Raw genomic sequence first — 16,154 nt, 5'->3', positions numbered from 1 at the left:
CAGTGACTCACACATGTGAGGCAATAAGCGCTCCACCACTGAGCCACAACCCCAGCCCTAGATTGTTTTCTTAATTGGCTGTTTCAGTTATTTTCTTTTCCATCAGCAATGTATGAGAATTCTTTTTAATTTATATTCTGACTGATACTTGTATCATCAGACTTTTTATTTTGACCCTTACAATAGTATACAGCAAAGTGCATAAAGTGTGTTGATTTTGTGCATACTCTTTTGGAGTCCAGTTAGCCTTTTTTAATAATCTTTTTTTGTCTTGTCTTCATGTTCATTGTCATCTGTGTAATAAGTGTGTAATACATCAAGGGAGTTCATTTAACCATTTCCCTAATTTTAATATTTAAATTGCTTCCACTTTCTCACTCTTATGAATAATGATTCATGATTATCTTTGCAAATTTTTTTTTCTTTTGGGTTACTTTCATAGGATTAATTTGTACAAATGGTATTATTTGATCAAAGCGATGGATATTTTTGCAACTTTCAGTACAGGTCTGTTAGATTTTATGGTAGAATTATGTACATTTAAAACAATTATTTTGTATGTGTGGTTTAAACAGTAGTAAATCTTATTGTGAAAAATCCTTTGGGTGAGGAAGTGAGTCACTTGTGCGTCACTGAGTAATTGGGCTTAACTTCCTGGGGTAGGCAGAATTTAAAGATAAGTCTTTTATATTTATCTTTCAAATTATGTAAGACAAGCAGAAGGCCAAGGAATGTCTTCTATTTAGACCATTGTTAAGTATGTGGGCTTTCAGGAAAAGCTGATCTTCTCAAGAATCTTTAATCCTAGCTGTTTGAATTATTGAGTTTCACAGAAAGAGCTAAAGACCTACTTTCATTTGCTGATAAGATTAAGAGGCTATTTTGTTTGAACTTTAAATTCCTTTCTCCTAATATTGAATTGGTGGCAGATGTATTTGATTTATAGCAACTTCTTTTCTTTTTGGTGCTGGGATTGAACTCAGGCCTTGGGCTTGCTCTTCACTGAGCTACCCTGCCCCTAATAGCTGGATTTTTTATTCCTGCATTTTCTAATGTCTATAAATAATGGCTCAATGGGGCTTTATATTTCTTTTTAATTTTGATATTTGAAATGATAAGAATATCTATTGTACTTGATTTGACCAAATAGAAGCTATTTCCTTTATAGTTCATCCCAGAAGTATGATACAGATTTCTTTTGTCTTCTATTTTCTCTCTCTTGTATTTATTAAACTTCTTTATTCATTGAGCAACAGGGAGTACAGATTTTTGATGGAGCTAAGAAGTGATGTTGCAGTTTAGAGAACTTGGGACAAAAAGTCTGAGTTTTGCACCCCTACAAGCTGTGTGATGAGACTGGGAGGTGTTTTTCTTCTTGTTCTTCTGTTTACTCAGTTGTAGGAGGAGGATGGAGATAGCGAAAATAAGTGTGCTGTGGTCTCGGTGATAATTATTTATATGAATAAAACTTTGGAGTTTAAAGTGCTTTTGTGGATTATCTTGTTTGATCCTTACAATAATCTTGTTTGTTTATTCAGTTATTCAGGAATGATGTGTCATGCAGTCTGGGAGTGCCAGGAATGTAGTAGAAATAAGGAAGACAAGGTCATTACCCTCACAGTATATTTGAGAGGGAAGAGATTAAGAACAAAAAATAATGTCACCTGACCAGGTAGTATGGGCAGTTACTGCCACTTTTAAAGTGAGGAAGCATTATAACTCTGATTGTGTGAGTTTATAGTTCAGTGTGGTTTGGGGGGTATCAATTGTTTGGGGGTAATTTACCACTTTTTATTTTTTAAATAAAAATACCCCAGTTCTTTTTATTTTTTAAATAGTGAGATAGGGTCTTACTAAGTGGCTGAGGGTCTCACTAAATTGCTGAGACTGACCTTGAACTTGTAATCCTCCTGCCTCAACCTCTCCAGCTGCTTGAGTGTGCTTGGCATGGTTGTATTTTTGCATTAACATGTAACTATGAAGTCATGTTCAAAAATTAAGAGCCATCCAGAATGTAAAGGAATATCCAGTTTATTGTTTTTAAATCTATAAGTTAATATATTGAACTTAAAAAATATTGCTGGGCTGGGGATGTGGCTCAAGCAGTAGCGCGCTCGCCTGGCATGCGTGCGGCCCGGGTTCGATCCTCAGCACCACATACAGACAAAAGATGCTGTGTCTGCCGATAACTAAAAAATAAATATTAAAGTTCTCTCTCTGTCTCCCTCTTTCTCACTCTCTCTCTCACTCTTTCTTTAAAAAAAAATATTGTTGAATGCTTGGAAAAATTGACTGAAAGGATATGGTATATAATAATAGCTACTATGTATCTACTGCTGAGTTAGGGTGTTGTCTCATTTAATCAACAGCTCTTTCAGGTAGGCTTATTATTCCCATTTTGCAGACAAGGAACCTGAGGCAAAGAGATCTTACCAACTTAACTAAGATCAATAACCAATTAATAAATGGCCAGAGTGGGCTGGGATTGTGGCTTAGTGGCTTAGTACATGCTTCCCATGCGTGGGGCATTGAGTTCAATCCTCAGCACCACATAAATGAATAAAATAAAGGGATTGTGTCCATCTACAACTAAAAATATAAAGAATGGCCACAGTGGAGATTCAGTGTCAGGTAGTCAGCATATGAGTTCACACCTTTGATTCCTATGCGAACCTGCCAAAATGGCAGCAGCATTTATCTCTGGAGGAGGGAGATTATGGTAATTTCAGTTTTGGTATCTGTCTTATTATTATTATTAGTTTTTGGTACTGGGGATTGAACCCAGGGATGTTTAACTGCTGAGTCATATCCCCAGCCCTTTTTATTTCTTATTTTAAAATAGGTTCTCACTAAGTTGCTGAGGCTGGCTTTGAACCTGTGATCTTCCTGCCTCAGCCTCCCAAGCCAAGGGGATTACAGGAGTGTGACACCACACCCAGCTTTACTTTTTTTTTTTTAATTATTTTTTTAGTTGTAGTTGGACACAATCCCTTTATTTTATTTATTTGTTTTTATGTCGTGCTGAGGATCGAACCTAGTGCCTCGCATATACTAGGCAAGTGCTCAACTGCTGAGCCGCACACAACCCCTGCCCTCTACTTTTTTTAAATATACATTTTAGTTACTTTTTAATATACATTTTTCCACTCGTCAATATAACACATGAAGAACTATTTCCAAGTCATTAAATAGCAAACACTTTGAATGCTTTTGAGCTTATACTTTTGCCAATTTTATTGTGGTATAATTTACATACAATAAACTTTTCAATTAGTTTTTAAGTTGTTTGCAGTCTTGTAGCTACAAGCACAGCCAAGATTTATAACATTTCTATTCCCTTAAAAAGTTTCCTCATGCCCCTGTGCCCTAACCCCTGCACCCTAGCAGCCCTGATCTTTCACAATAATTTTGCCTTTTTAAAAGAATTCTGTATAAATGAAATCATGCAGGACATAGTCGTTTGTGTGTGGCTTCCTTCCCTTGGCAGAATGCTTTCGAGACCCATCCGTGTGGGTGCAGGCACCAGCCGTCCATCTCTTCTCATTGCTGAGTAGTATTCCATTGCTGGAATACAATGCAGTCTGTCTATCCATTTGCCCACCTGATGATCATTTGCATAGTTTTCAATTTGGGGTTATTAAAAATAATACTGCTAGGAGCATTCATGTCCAAGTCTGTATGGATGCACGATTTCATTTCTCTTGAGTGAAAAACTGGGAAAGGAATTGCTGAGTCATGTGGCGACTGTGAATTGCATGTTATGGGAAAGTGGCTTCAAATTCTTCTAGCTATTCCAGGTCCTTTGCATTGCTATATGAATTTTAGATCACCCCATCAGCTCAAGTCTGCTACAATTTTGGCTGGGATCACATTGAATCTACAGATCATTTTGCAGAGAATCGACGTCTTAATACTGAGTCTGGATCCTTGAGTGTGGTATTTCTCTTAGCAGTAGTGTTTTGTAGTTTGGGGTGCACCAGTCTTACACCTTTTCTGTTAAATTTATCCCTAGATATTCCCAATTTTTGATGTTATTATAAATGATGCTTGTTTATAAAAATGAAAATTTCAGTGATTAATTTGTTTGTTGAAAGTATAAGAAATATTACTGGCTTTGGTATATTGACCTATTGATCTTGCATTCTGCAATCATCCTGATAAACTCCCTTGTTACTTCTAGTTCCTTTAAATTCTAGAGGATTTTCTATACGGATGGTTAGGTTATCCACAGAGGCAAGTTTTACTTTTCTTTTTAAGTGTATGCTTGTATGCTGTGAACTTTAATGTTATATCTTCTTTGCATTTTGGTGAAAATATTTTTCGATTTCCCTTGTGGTTTCTTGTTTGGTGTATATATTATTTAGAAGTGTGTAGTTTAATTTCAAGATATTTGGGGATTTTCCATTATCATCTTGTTGTAGACTTTTGTTTTTGGTACCAGGGATTGAACTCAGGAGCACTTAATCACTCAGCCACATCCCTAGCCCTTTTTATTTTTTCTTTTGAAACAGGGCCTTGCTACTAATTTGCTGAGGCTGATCTTGAACTTATGACCCTCCTGCCTTGTCTTCCAAGCTGCTGAGATTATAGGCACACACCACTGTGCCTGGCTTGATACTGACTTCTAACTTAACGTGCTCTGTGGGGTCTTTAATTGTTTTATAAATGCGTGACACTTTGAAGAAACTGAGGTCATTTGATTATAAAATTAGGGTATTAATTGAGCCTTGAAGTAATTTTTCTTCCTTTTTCAGGTGAGAGATCAGGCCCAGCGCTGTTCTCGGATTCTTCTGGATATTGAGGCTGGTGCTCCTGTTCTTCTCATCCCAGAAAGTTCCAGATCAAATAAACTGATTGTAGCCAATTTGGGGAAGTTGAAAGTCAAGAACAAGTTTCTCTTTGCTGGTTTTCCTGGGACCTTTTCCTTACAAGATAAGGTCAGCAGTTAATATCCGTTTCCTTTTCAGCTCAACAAGTTCCTAGTTTTGTAGGATATGTGTCTTATAGAACATTTCTTGACATTTTATTGACATTTCAGTAAACCTTTTAAATTAAAATAGTACAAGTTATAACCCTTACTAACTGCATGTAGTAACTTGTTTTAGCAAACACACCAAGGGAACCAAGCCTCCATCTTTGTGTAGTACTTTCTTTATGGGAAAACATTCCTTCTGTGATAATGCTTTATACCGTGTGACTTTTTTCAGAGCATGTGATTTGGCCCATGAAACCTTTTAAAAATGTCTTAATGATAAAAATCTTATATAGTATCTTGCATTGTAGGTTTAAATTACTTTGGCAGTTACTTTTTTTTTTTCTTTTGGTATTGGGTTGAACTCAGGGCACTTTACCACTGAGCCACATCCTTAGCTCTTTTTATTTTATTTTGAGACAGGGTCTCATTTAGTTGCAGAGGCTGCCCTCGAATTTGCAACCCTCCTATCTCAGCCTCCTGAGTCTGTGGGATTACAGGCTTCTGCCACTGCACCTGGCTGGCAATTACTTGTTTCTTTATTTTTTAAATTTATTTTTTAGTTATAGGTAGACATAATATCTCTATTTTATTTTTATGTGGTGCTGAGGATCGAACCCAGTGTCTCACGCTAGGTGAGTGCTCTACCTCCGAGCCACGACCCCAGCCCCAATTACTTATTTCTTAAAATATTCTTGGAGGTAATTAGGATGGGGATTGCTGTCATTTTCATTTTACATTTGGGGAAATAAGGACACAAAGAGGATAAACAATACCAGTGGAAACACTTAGTAAATCACAGTTGAGAAGACTTTGGAGACTTTCTAATTAGCGCCCTTCACCCATTTCTGCATTTGAGGAGACCAAGTGGTATTTTTGGAGATAGAGAGGCCATTCTTGGTGTGTTTTCATCATTCTTTGCAGGCTTCCAGAGAAGCTTTTCAGTCTCTGCCCATTCAGTACAAACTCCTTTTAGTGTGCCAGAAAAGCACTTAATGAAATTCCCAGCTAGTTATGCCTGTTTTTGGTCTAATAGTTAATAAACTGGAGAGAGAGAGAGCCTTTGAGAAAATGTACCTAAGATTTGATGATAAGATCGTAAGACTGACAAAAATAGCAATAAACAGCTGGGGTGTGTGTGTGTGTGTGTGTGTGTGTGTGTATTTTTACTGCAGATTGAACCCGGGAGTGCTTTACCTCTGAGTTATAGCCCGAGTACATTAAAAAATTTTTTGAGACAGAATTTTGCTAAATTGCTGAGCCTGACCTCAAACTTATAATCGTCCTGCCCCAGTCTCATGAGTTGCTGTGATTACAGGTGTGTGCCACCATCCCTGTCATATATTTGTTGAATGCTTGTTATATATCAATCATTGCTAAGCTGTTTAGATATTAAAAGCAACCCCCTGTTTCCTCTGTTTACAACACTTCTGACACCAGTGGCATGGGGTTTTCCCTATACCAACCCTTTTCCGGTGCTCCAAATACCCACCAGATGTCCTCCAGTTCAGGTATGGCACTGATTATCCTGAGTTAGCATGGGCTGGCAGGTTTGGGAGCTCACTCCTCCCACTTCAGACTCCAGGCGCAAGTTCAGCTCTCCATTACTTCTCATCAACCAGCAACAAATTAGGGGCTCCTGCCCTCCTTCCTCATGTTTAGTAATTTGCTATAATGGCTTGTAGAGCTCAGGGGAAGTACATTCACTGGCTTATTATAAAAGAGAAAGGCTACAGATGAGCAGCCAGATGAGTAGGTGTAGAGACCAGGCCTGTGGGGCCCTGAGCACAGGCACTTGTGTCCTTGTGTGTTGGAGTATATGTACTGCCCTGGACCCACAGTTTCAGGTTCACTAATCTGATAGCTGTCTGAACCCCATCATCTAGGATTTTTCACGGAGGTTCCATTGTGTGGGTGTGACTGATTACATCATTGGCTGTAGGTGATAACTTTATATACCTTTCCCCTCCCTAGATGTCTGGGGAATGTCATGGAGAGTTCAGGTTGCATAGTAAGAAGTTCTTTGGAATATACTTGTTTGTGATAAATTTTTATTCTGAAGCCAGACTTTTTTAGGAAGAGCTCAATTATAGTCAGAATGGATGAGCAAGTTTGGTAATACTGTTTGTTTTGCTAACCTTCCTAAAAAGGCTAGGACTGGGGATGAAGCTCAGTGGTAGAGTGCTTGCTTAGCAAGTGTGAGGACCTGGATTCAATTCCATTATCTCCAAGAGAGGAAAAAAACGGGTAATGGAGTATTTTCCTATACCAGATACATCTGTGTGTGGGCTCACAAGGGTACTCTGAAGTTAGCCTTGGAAGAAGAATTGCCAAAATATTTCAAGACATACCTGTAGAAGGGTTTCTGCTTTGTTAAGCCAAATAATAGCACATAATTTGTAGCATTTTAATGAAAATATTTCCCTGTATTTGTTTTTGAGGATTTGATTTTAAGTGGCAGTGCGTACAAGGATCGCTTTTTCTTCAAGGTATAATGTGTGTTTGTCTCCTTGTTATTTTGAAAAACCTTATGGGGCTCAGCAGTCAATTCACATTCATATACTTAAAGCAAATGAAAAAACTAACCTTGTAAAACAAAATATTTTATTTCTTGGGAAAGCTTGCTTATTACCTTTTTTTTTTTTTTTTTCTTTTTTGGGCATAGTGGAGATTGAACCCAGGGGCACTCTACCCTTGAGCTATATCCTCAGCCCCCCCACCTCTTTTTTTTAGTTATACACGGACAAAATATATCTTCATTTTGTTTATTTATTTTAATGTGGTGCTGAGGATTGAACTCAATGCCTCAAAAGTGCAAGGCAAGTGTTCTGCCACTGAGCCACAACCCCAGCCCCTCAGCCCTTTTTATTTTTTGTTGTGAGACAGGGTCTTGCTAAGTTGCTGAGTTTGGCCTCAAATTTGCAATCCTCCTGCCTCAGCCTCCTGCCTCAGCCTCCTGAGATACAGGGATTATAATAAGTGTGTACCACCATGCCTGGATCTGCTTATAACTTTTTTTTTTTAAATAAATTATTTACCTACTACCTGCTATATAGAGAAATCCTTCTTAAGGCCCATTAAATTGAATTCCTTTTGCTAAGCTGTGTATAGTACTTCCTTATCCTTAAACCTAGAAAGGCTATCGTTACATACCAGTGGTTGTTCTGTAGAATTCCATAAGGGCTGCATGGAGTGTCATTTGTTTAAGTATTTGTAGTCAGATAAACTTGTTTGAGAAGTTTACCTCTCTACATATACACTCAAATTTAATTGATCAGGGTCCATGTGAAGTGAATAGTTACCTTCTTCACCAAAGGTCACTGTGCATTTACACTACCCTTTAATGTACTTGCATGTGAGCTTTGTCTAATATGCATTTCAGTGGTTAAAGAACAGGAAATACTCCTGACATCAAACCTTACAGAGAGGTTATTTGCCCTCAGTTTCATGACTCGTGTGTGTTTGGAATTGTTTTATATAAATCCATGTCTTAATGAGTATGGGTTTGAATTTTTTTACATATGCTTGCCTTTCATTTTTCTCAACCATGGCTTGTGTTTAAACCATAATATCTAAGTCAGAGTCTTTCAAAAGCTTTGAGTTAATCTCCTCAAGCCACTGATTTATTTAAACCAACTGTAGAGAAGACATAGAGAGCAGTCAAATGAAAGAGCAACAAACATGCTCCAGAGTTTAAATAAACTAAGCGAGAAGGAAGGTTTTAATGTTAAAGTACTTAAATAACAGCACTTACCTAGTAATCTGCTTTGTAAAAAAAAAAATGTAGGAAGTAAGAAATGGTTTCTTTTACTTGTAATTACTACTTAAGATAACTGTGAGAGAACACAGTATTTTCCTCTCCTTTTCCAAAGCTGAGAGGCTAAGATGGTAAACATCTTAGGTAGTACTAGAAGAAAGACCATTCTTCCTGTCCTCCCAATCTGCATGTGACAGTGGCTAGCTGGGAACAGTCTGATGATGCAGGAGCCACATGGATACAGTTCTGAGGCTGGGGTGAAGAAGCCCTGGAAGTTTAAAAGCCATTTATCGACTTATTCTGGTGAGAGAGAATTTTCCCTATTAGCAGTTAACTAAAAGCTCTAAGTCTGTAAGAGTATACTTTTTTCAATACAACTACAGAATCTGTTTGTTCTGTATTGGACTTCTTAGTTTTTATGCCCTTGAGTGGAAACATAAGAGGGATGGCTAACCTTTCTTGTTTTCATTTCCATAGTTACGTAGATGAGAAATGCAAACCCATGTGGGGAGAGTTCAAGAAAGTAGAGACACATTGCCATTGCCTAATTCCACTGGAGTCACATTGCCATTAGATACATTTTCTTATAGCAATAACTGCTCCCCCACCCAGCAACAATATATCGTTTTGCCAAGAGATTTACTTTTGAATTTTTCTTTTTAATGAGTTTTCTCTTTTTTTAAAATTTTTTTTAGTTGTTGATAGACCTTTATTTTATTTATTTATATGCTATGCTGAGAATCGAACCCAGTGCCAGGCAAGTGCACTACCCCTGAGCCCCAGCCCCATCCCCACTTTTGTTGAATTTAACCTAGGTTAAACCTCCTGAAGCATTTCACATCTTGACATTTGCTCTTGAGCTAAAAGATGGTATCTTCTTGCAATATTGGGGTAGTTTTCAGCAAGTATTGAATCATCTGCAACATCTCTGCAGATACTTATCTGTGGCAGGAAGTGTCATGACCCGATGCTCTCCAGTTGACAGGATCTGTTAGGTTGAGGGAAGCACCAGCACCACGGAGCTTTGAAGATCAGAGGGCCTGAGTAGGGAAGGTCTCAGCCCCACCCCCGCCGCCACCCCGCCCCAGCCACTTCTACCTTCCAGTTTTATTTTGTTCCTTCTAGGAGTCAGTGCCTGTCGCCTCCCCTGCCTCCCCAATGGGCACTCCCAGACACAGCACGAGGAAGACGACCAGCACTGAGGACCCCAGGGGGTCCCATTCCCAGGGGCTGCTCACAATGCCTCCTGCTGAAATGGTCCTAGGCAGCCTGAAGAATGAGTGTGTGCCCAGTGTCCCCACCAAGCATCGAGGGCAGCAAGCCACACCGTCTGTCCGCCACGGTTCCAGTAGTCCAGGTAAAAGAGGAGAAAACTGCTGCCCAGTGCTTTGGAAGTGTAAGCATCTTAGGTATAGATTTAGCATTGGGTGGCTTCTACAGTAGGGCTAAATTAGCCAGATACAATGCAAATAAAGAGATTTGAGATTGTCTATTAGGACATTTTCTTCCCCACTACACACACATTTTAATTAATTAATTAATTAATTAATTAATTTGTGTGTGTGGATTATCTATTAAGGCATTTTCCTTCCCACCACACACATTTTTAACTAAAAAAAATCTTTTTTTTGTGGTACTGGTGATTGAAGCCAGGGGTGCTCTACCACTGATACATATTCCCAGCCCTTTTTATTTTTTATTTTGAGACAGGGTTGTGCTAAGTGGCCCAGGCTGCCCTTCAACTTGCTATCCTCCTTCCTTAGCCTCCCAGAGTCACTGGGATTACTTCCTTAGCCTCCCAGAGTCACTGGGATTATAGGTGTGTGTCACCATGCCCAACTAGGTGTTTTTCTTCTAGTTCAAGTTAGTTGCTGCCGGGTGGTGATTGCATAAATAGACCAACTCCTGCATCCTTGTGAGCCACCACCCAGGCACCATCCTTTCAAGTCACTATTTAGTTCTAAAATATAAAAAAAGACCCCTTTAAAGAATACTAGTGTGAATTTGATAACAGCAGAAACACTGTAGACAAAAATTTGAAAAGACATGAATTGTCCTGCTATTGGTACTTTTCTAGAGTGTAAGAACCAGCCGTTGGAGTTAGGGTCTCATTTTGGCGTTTGACTTGTCCAGCATGTTGGGGAAGGTATTTTGGGTAATTGAGGGGCTCCCAGGAGCTGTCGAGGGAGGCAGAGTATGATGAGCCTCAAGGATCAGTGTCAGACTTGAGAGAGGAAGGGCCAGCTGAGGAGCTCTGCCTTTCATTCAGCAGACCAAAGACCTACAGTGCCTCGTATTCCTAGAGGTGACAGCGAAGTGGCTCTTAGCCATTTGACAGAGTGAGACGTCTTCATCACTATTTTCAAAGTTATCCTGAAACAATTCCTGTTTGCCAGATGTGGTGGCACTTTATTTCAGCTTTTCATCTTCATGACATCCTTGTCAGGTCTTATTTTCTATCCCCCATTTTACGGATGAAGATCAAAGGCTTAGAGAGATTAAGTGACTCGACCTGTCTGCAGTCATGCTGATGGTGAATGGTAGGCATGGGCTGTGCGTTTTGGCAGTATGACTTCAGAACCTGATGGTTTCGTTTGTTTGTTTGTTTGTTTTGGTGTTGGAGATTGAACCCTGTATGCTTAACCAAGTCACCACATCCCCAGCCCTATTTTATATTTTAGAGACATGGTGTCTCTGAGTTACAGCCTCACTCAGTAGCTGAGGCTGGCTTTGAACTTGCCATCTTCACAGGTGGCCTCACATATAGAAGTGATTTGGAGTGTTTTATGGGAAGAAGATCTCATTACTAACATTATTTCTTCTGCTGATTTGTTGGATTTTCCCCTTAGTAGTGACACAGTGCTGTGGATGAAGGTGGTGGTTTTCACATATCCTATACTCCTAGATTCTGGACAGTACCCTAGGGAGTCTCTGAAGCCTACTCATTCTCATTTCTTTCCCTCTTCTACCAGATCAGCTCCTCTTTGGTCTGTCTCCTGTATTTGTTAGTGTAATCAACCAGTCAAGAACTATATTGATCAAATTCCTGCTTAATGCCGGGTGTTGTAGTATTTTGTTCTCCAGTATATGAACATGGTTAGACATGGTTCCAGTACTTTTGAACTAATGAGAAAGACATTAAATAAAATGACAATGTTGATAGCTGTAATAAATATTATGGAAAAGACAAGACAAATGCAGAGGAACAGTTTAGATTGAAGGGGGAAGGTCACACCACTGGGACAGCTTGTCCAGGAAGCATGGCATTTGGGGGAGGCAAAGGCTTGTGAGCCTGGAGGCCTAGTGAGCCATTGGAGAATGGCTAGAGATGAGGCTGGGAAAGTAGGCTGTGGGTTTAAGCAGGAGGTTGTAGGAATTTGAATGACTTTAAAGAGTGCATTTGGATTAAACAGAACCATTAAAGAGGATAAAGGAAGGGAATGTGGTGATCTATTTATTTTTAAGGATTACTCAGGTATTTTGTGGAGAGAGTGGATTTTCGAGGACCGTGATGGAATTCTGTAGGTGTGTTGGAGGAGAGCTTGTGGTGGTGTAGGCAAGAACAAGGGCAGCTTGGATTTGAACAGTGGTAGTAGAAATGGTTAAATACAGCGTTTAAAAAGAATTCTGCTGCTGGGAAGCTTGTAAACTTTTGGTTAGTGTTGTCTCTAGGGGGGCATTGCGCGTGAAGCCATTTTTAGTCACACACTCTGTACCCTCAGTTGTCATCTCAGGACAGGCAAGGAATACTGATGGCAGGTGTGGCATGGTGTGCCTGGCACAAGGATAGGCAGGTGAATGTGTGGGCACACAGAGCTTCGCCTAGGGAGGTTGTGGGGCCCTGGTGGAGACTTCTGCAGAAGACAGACAGATTTCTGAGTAGTGGAGGGCGAGGGGAAGCCGGCAATTCTAAATATTTTCCAAAGACAGGATGAACTTTATTTTGACTTTTTAATTTTGTTTTTGAATTCTTTCTCTTCATTCTCTCTCTTTCCTGTTCTTGGTAGAAGATCATGTCTGCTTGCTGGATTGTGTCGTCGTGGATCTGCAGGACATGGACCTCTTTGCTGCAGAACGATGTCCGCGAGAGTACCCCTCGACCTCGGAGGACAGGAGTGGGGATCTGATCTTCCCCTCCTATTTTGTGCGACAGACGGGAGGAAGCCTCTTAACAGAGCCCTGTAGGCTGAAATTGCAGGTGGAAAGAAATCTGGACAAGTGAGTGTCTTCTCTGGATAGCTGTGTAAGTAGAACCTTAATAACTGGAAGTCAGTGAGATTATGGTAAATCAGGAAGAGCACAGGTACTCATTTTATTTGCCCATTTACCAAACGCTATTTGAATCCCTACTGTGTGTTGGACATGAAGGCTGCTGTGATGAAAGAGAAAACTTCTGCCCTCTAGGAGCTTATGTTGTGGAATAAGGAAGGCAAGTAGGTGATTGTAATTGAGTGTTTGATTCAGTGACATAAACTGTGTTGCAAGATTGTACAAGTGCCTTGGAAACCATGAGGAAGGGACCCAAATTTAGCTTGGATTTGGTGGTGAGGGCAGGCGAAGTATTCTGGAAGAGGTGGACATTCCAAATGTGGTAGATTCTGGACCTGCCATTGCTGTTCACCCTGGAACTCCATGTAATTCCCTTAGCTGTTCAGATGCAGATTTGCCCTTGAAACTACTTCAGGAAGAGTAGGGAGCTGACCCAGATTGACCATGTATCTGGCCTCAGACACAGGATGCTTTATTTCTGTAGTTGAGACCTTGCTTGAGTTGTCATTAGTTCCTTATCTTCCTGGGAAATGAACATTCCTAGATCTACCTAAGACCAGCAGCATTTGACTGTCAGGGCCACCAGTCCTCGGGGACTAGAACCTGGATCACAGTGTGTGATATCTTTCAGTGTGGGGCATTGATTTTGGGGAAAATAGCATTTTGCATGTGAACTCCAGGGACAGAGGAAGCGTGGCTGTGTCAGTGAAAGAGATTTCATTAGTAGCATTTCGAAAAGCACCCTTGTTACTTGTGTGGAAAGTAATTCTGATTCCCCTCTGACCTCTCCCTTCCAGGGGGAGTCATTTCATGCCACTCTTTTCATTCCTTTCTGAATAAGTTTTGAGTTCAGACGCTGTCACTGTGTGTTTGTGTCTCTCTGACATGTTAGTCAAATGCTCCCTGGCTGGTGTTCTGTTATGGTTGGCCTGGGCTATATTTGGTTTTACTGGTTTAGCAGTCTTAAGAGCAGCTTCATTATTTAGAAATTGAATACTTTGTTTTCTTTTTGAGAAGTGCCCCCCCCCCCCCCCCGGCCAAAAAAGTGTTTTGCTGTTCTTACCTAAACTTTACCCATTCCCACCATATGTGCAGATAATTATATTCTTGTTAGCCCAGGTAGAAGGTGCTGCTGAACACAGGTGTGGTTCACAGAGACAGGGGCCAAGTGGCACCTGGTAATCCTTTCCATTTGCTTTATTGATTACATCATTGGTCATCTTAAACTATTATCTGTAGATTTTTCTCTGTAGGCAATTTCCCCCACTTTTCCCAGTGCTGGGAATCAAACGCATAGCCTTATCACACGTGAGACAAGTGCTCTACCACTGAGCCATGTCTATAGCCTGAAATGATCTATTTATGTTCCTCTTCCACTTCAAATCCTAATCCTGTCCTTCCCGTGCTCAGAGTACAGGGTCTGTAGGATCCCTGCTTACTCCACCCACGAAAGCTCGCTCGTGTTGGGACGAAGTTGGTTGTTTCCCCTAGTCCTGGACATCTTCAGCTTCACTCTGCCCATCCCTTCTGAGACGAGTCACCTGTCACATTTTATCCTAATTCATGTCCCATCTCGGCTCCGTAGGAAGCACTGGTTCATTTTATCTATCTATCTATCTATCTATCTATCTATCTATCTATCTATCTATGTGATGCTGTGGATAGAACCCAATGCCTCATGCATGCAAAGCAAGCACTTTACCAGTGAGCTGCAACCCCATCCCCCTATTTTACTTTTTTTTTTTGTTTGGTACTGGGGGATTGAACTCAAGGGTACTCAATCACTGAGCCATATCCCCAGCCCTGTTTTGTATTTTATTTAGAGACAGGGTCTCATTGAGTTGCTAAGCGCCTCACCATTGCTGAGGCTGGCTTTGAACTCGCAATCCTCCTGTTTCAGCCCGCCGTAATGCTGGATTACAGGCTTGTGTCACAGTACCCAGCCTGGTTTATTCTTTTAGTTACCACTAAATCTGAAGAGTTAAGTAAAAGTTTTGGTTTTTCTTTTTTATTGCTTTTACAACTATAATGTTTAAGTGATTTCTGAGTCTTATGAAGTTTTCCACGTTAATAGACTAGTTAGTTCACCTCACCACTCACAGACACCCACAGTTTTTTTTTTTCCCCCCAGTGGTGGTATTGGGGATGGAATCTCTGCAAAAACTCTACCACTGAGCTACACCCATAGCCCATTTAGCTCAGCTTAGATTTGAGAATTTTACAAAATTATATTTGGGGAGAAAAGGGTTTTCTTTTTTGTGTTGGCATCTGCTGGTCATGCTGACTTGCTTCTGTTGGAGGTACACGAGGTTCTTGCCGGGGGTGTTAGTTACCAGGCTGGTAATGCGGGGGGCACTTGTTTCTGGGAGTGGGTCAGGGTGGGGTTAGTGAACTCTTTCTGAAGGTGGTTTTTCTTTTTTGTAGAGAAATAAGTCATACTGTGCCCGACATATCTATCCATGGCAGTCTCTCCTCAGTCCACTGCTCGCTAGATTTGTATAAATACAAGCTGATCCGAGGCTTATTAGAGAACAACCTTGGAGAACCCATAGAGGAATTTATGCGGCCGTATGATTTACAAGACCCAAGAATTCACGTGAGTGAGACCTTATGTTCTTATGGAACTCTGGTAGTCTTGACTGATGTCACCCTGTGTGTATATTCCTCAAACTCACCTGGAGAAAGAAGATGGAATAACAAGAAAGTTAATTTCTTGACCCAGGAACACATTTTTAGGTTGGCATCATTAGCTCTGAGTTGATCTGCACTTTTCTTTTACAGACTGTTCTGAGTGGAGAGGTCTACACTTGCATGTGCTTCCTCATTGACATGGTAAATGTAAGCCTGGAGCTTAAAGACCCAAAAGGAAAAGAGGGTGCTGGGTCCCTCGCCAGGTATGTGACTTCTTTGTTTCACCCCAATTTTCAGAAATTGGGGGATTTCAAATACAAAAACCTTGGATTTCAGATTCTTCTAGGAAAAAACAGAACAAAACAGAAGCTTAGCAATATTAGGCCAAGGTAGCAGTAATGTAAGCAATGCACTGATTTTGTACTAGAGGAAAGGAGAGGGTACAGCAAGGTGGTCCACAGTTGGGTGAAGCCTGTTCACAGAGTACTTCTGCCAGGATAGGTTAGGTTACGCTATTGTAGCAGC

The 16,154-nt window shown here is 40.4% G+C and overlaps 1 protein-coding gene across 6 annotated transcripts in view; it reads left to right on the top strand.

Annotated features, from left to right (window-relative positions):
- Window positions 1-16,154, top strand: part of VPS13D (vacuolar protein sorting 13 homolog D) — a 253,975-nt gene that overhangs the window by 62,589 nt on the left and 175,232 nt on the right. For 5 of the 6 annotated variants that reach the window (XM_081305183.1, XM_081305182.1, XM_081305181.1 and 2 more), the window contains 5 exons: window positions 4,755-4,937; window positions 9,855-10,086; window positions 12,737-12,947; window positions 15,423-15,594; window positions 15,780-15,892. In XM_081305183.1, the coding sequence (XP_081161309.1) occupies window positions 4,755-4,937; window positions 9,855-10,086; window positions 12,737-12,947; window positions 15,423-15,594; window positions 15,780-15,892 (911 nt within the window). The remainder of the gene's footprint in view (window positions 1-4,754; window positions 4,938-9,854; window positions 10,087-12,736; window positions 12,948-15,422; window positions 15,595-15,779; window positions 15,893-16,154) is intronic. The other variant, XM_081305180.1, reaches the window with a different exon arrangement.

Source organism: Spermophilus citellus, assembly GCF_964194105.1.
Source record: "Spermophilus citellus genome assembly, chromosome: 9".
NCBI lineage: Eukaryota > Metazoa > Chordata > Mammalia > Rodentia > Sciuridae > Spermophilus > Spermophilus citellus.
This window is presented reverse-complemented; position numbering and strand designations above follow the sequence as displayed.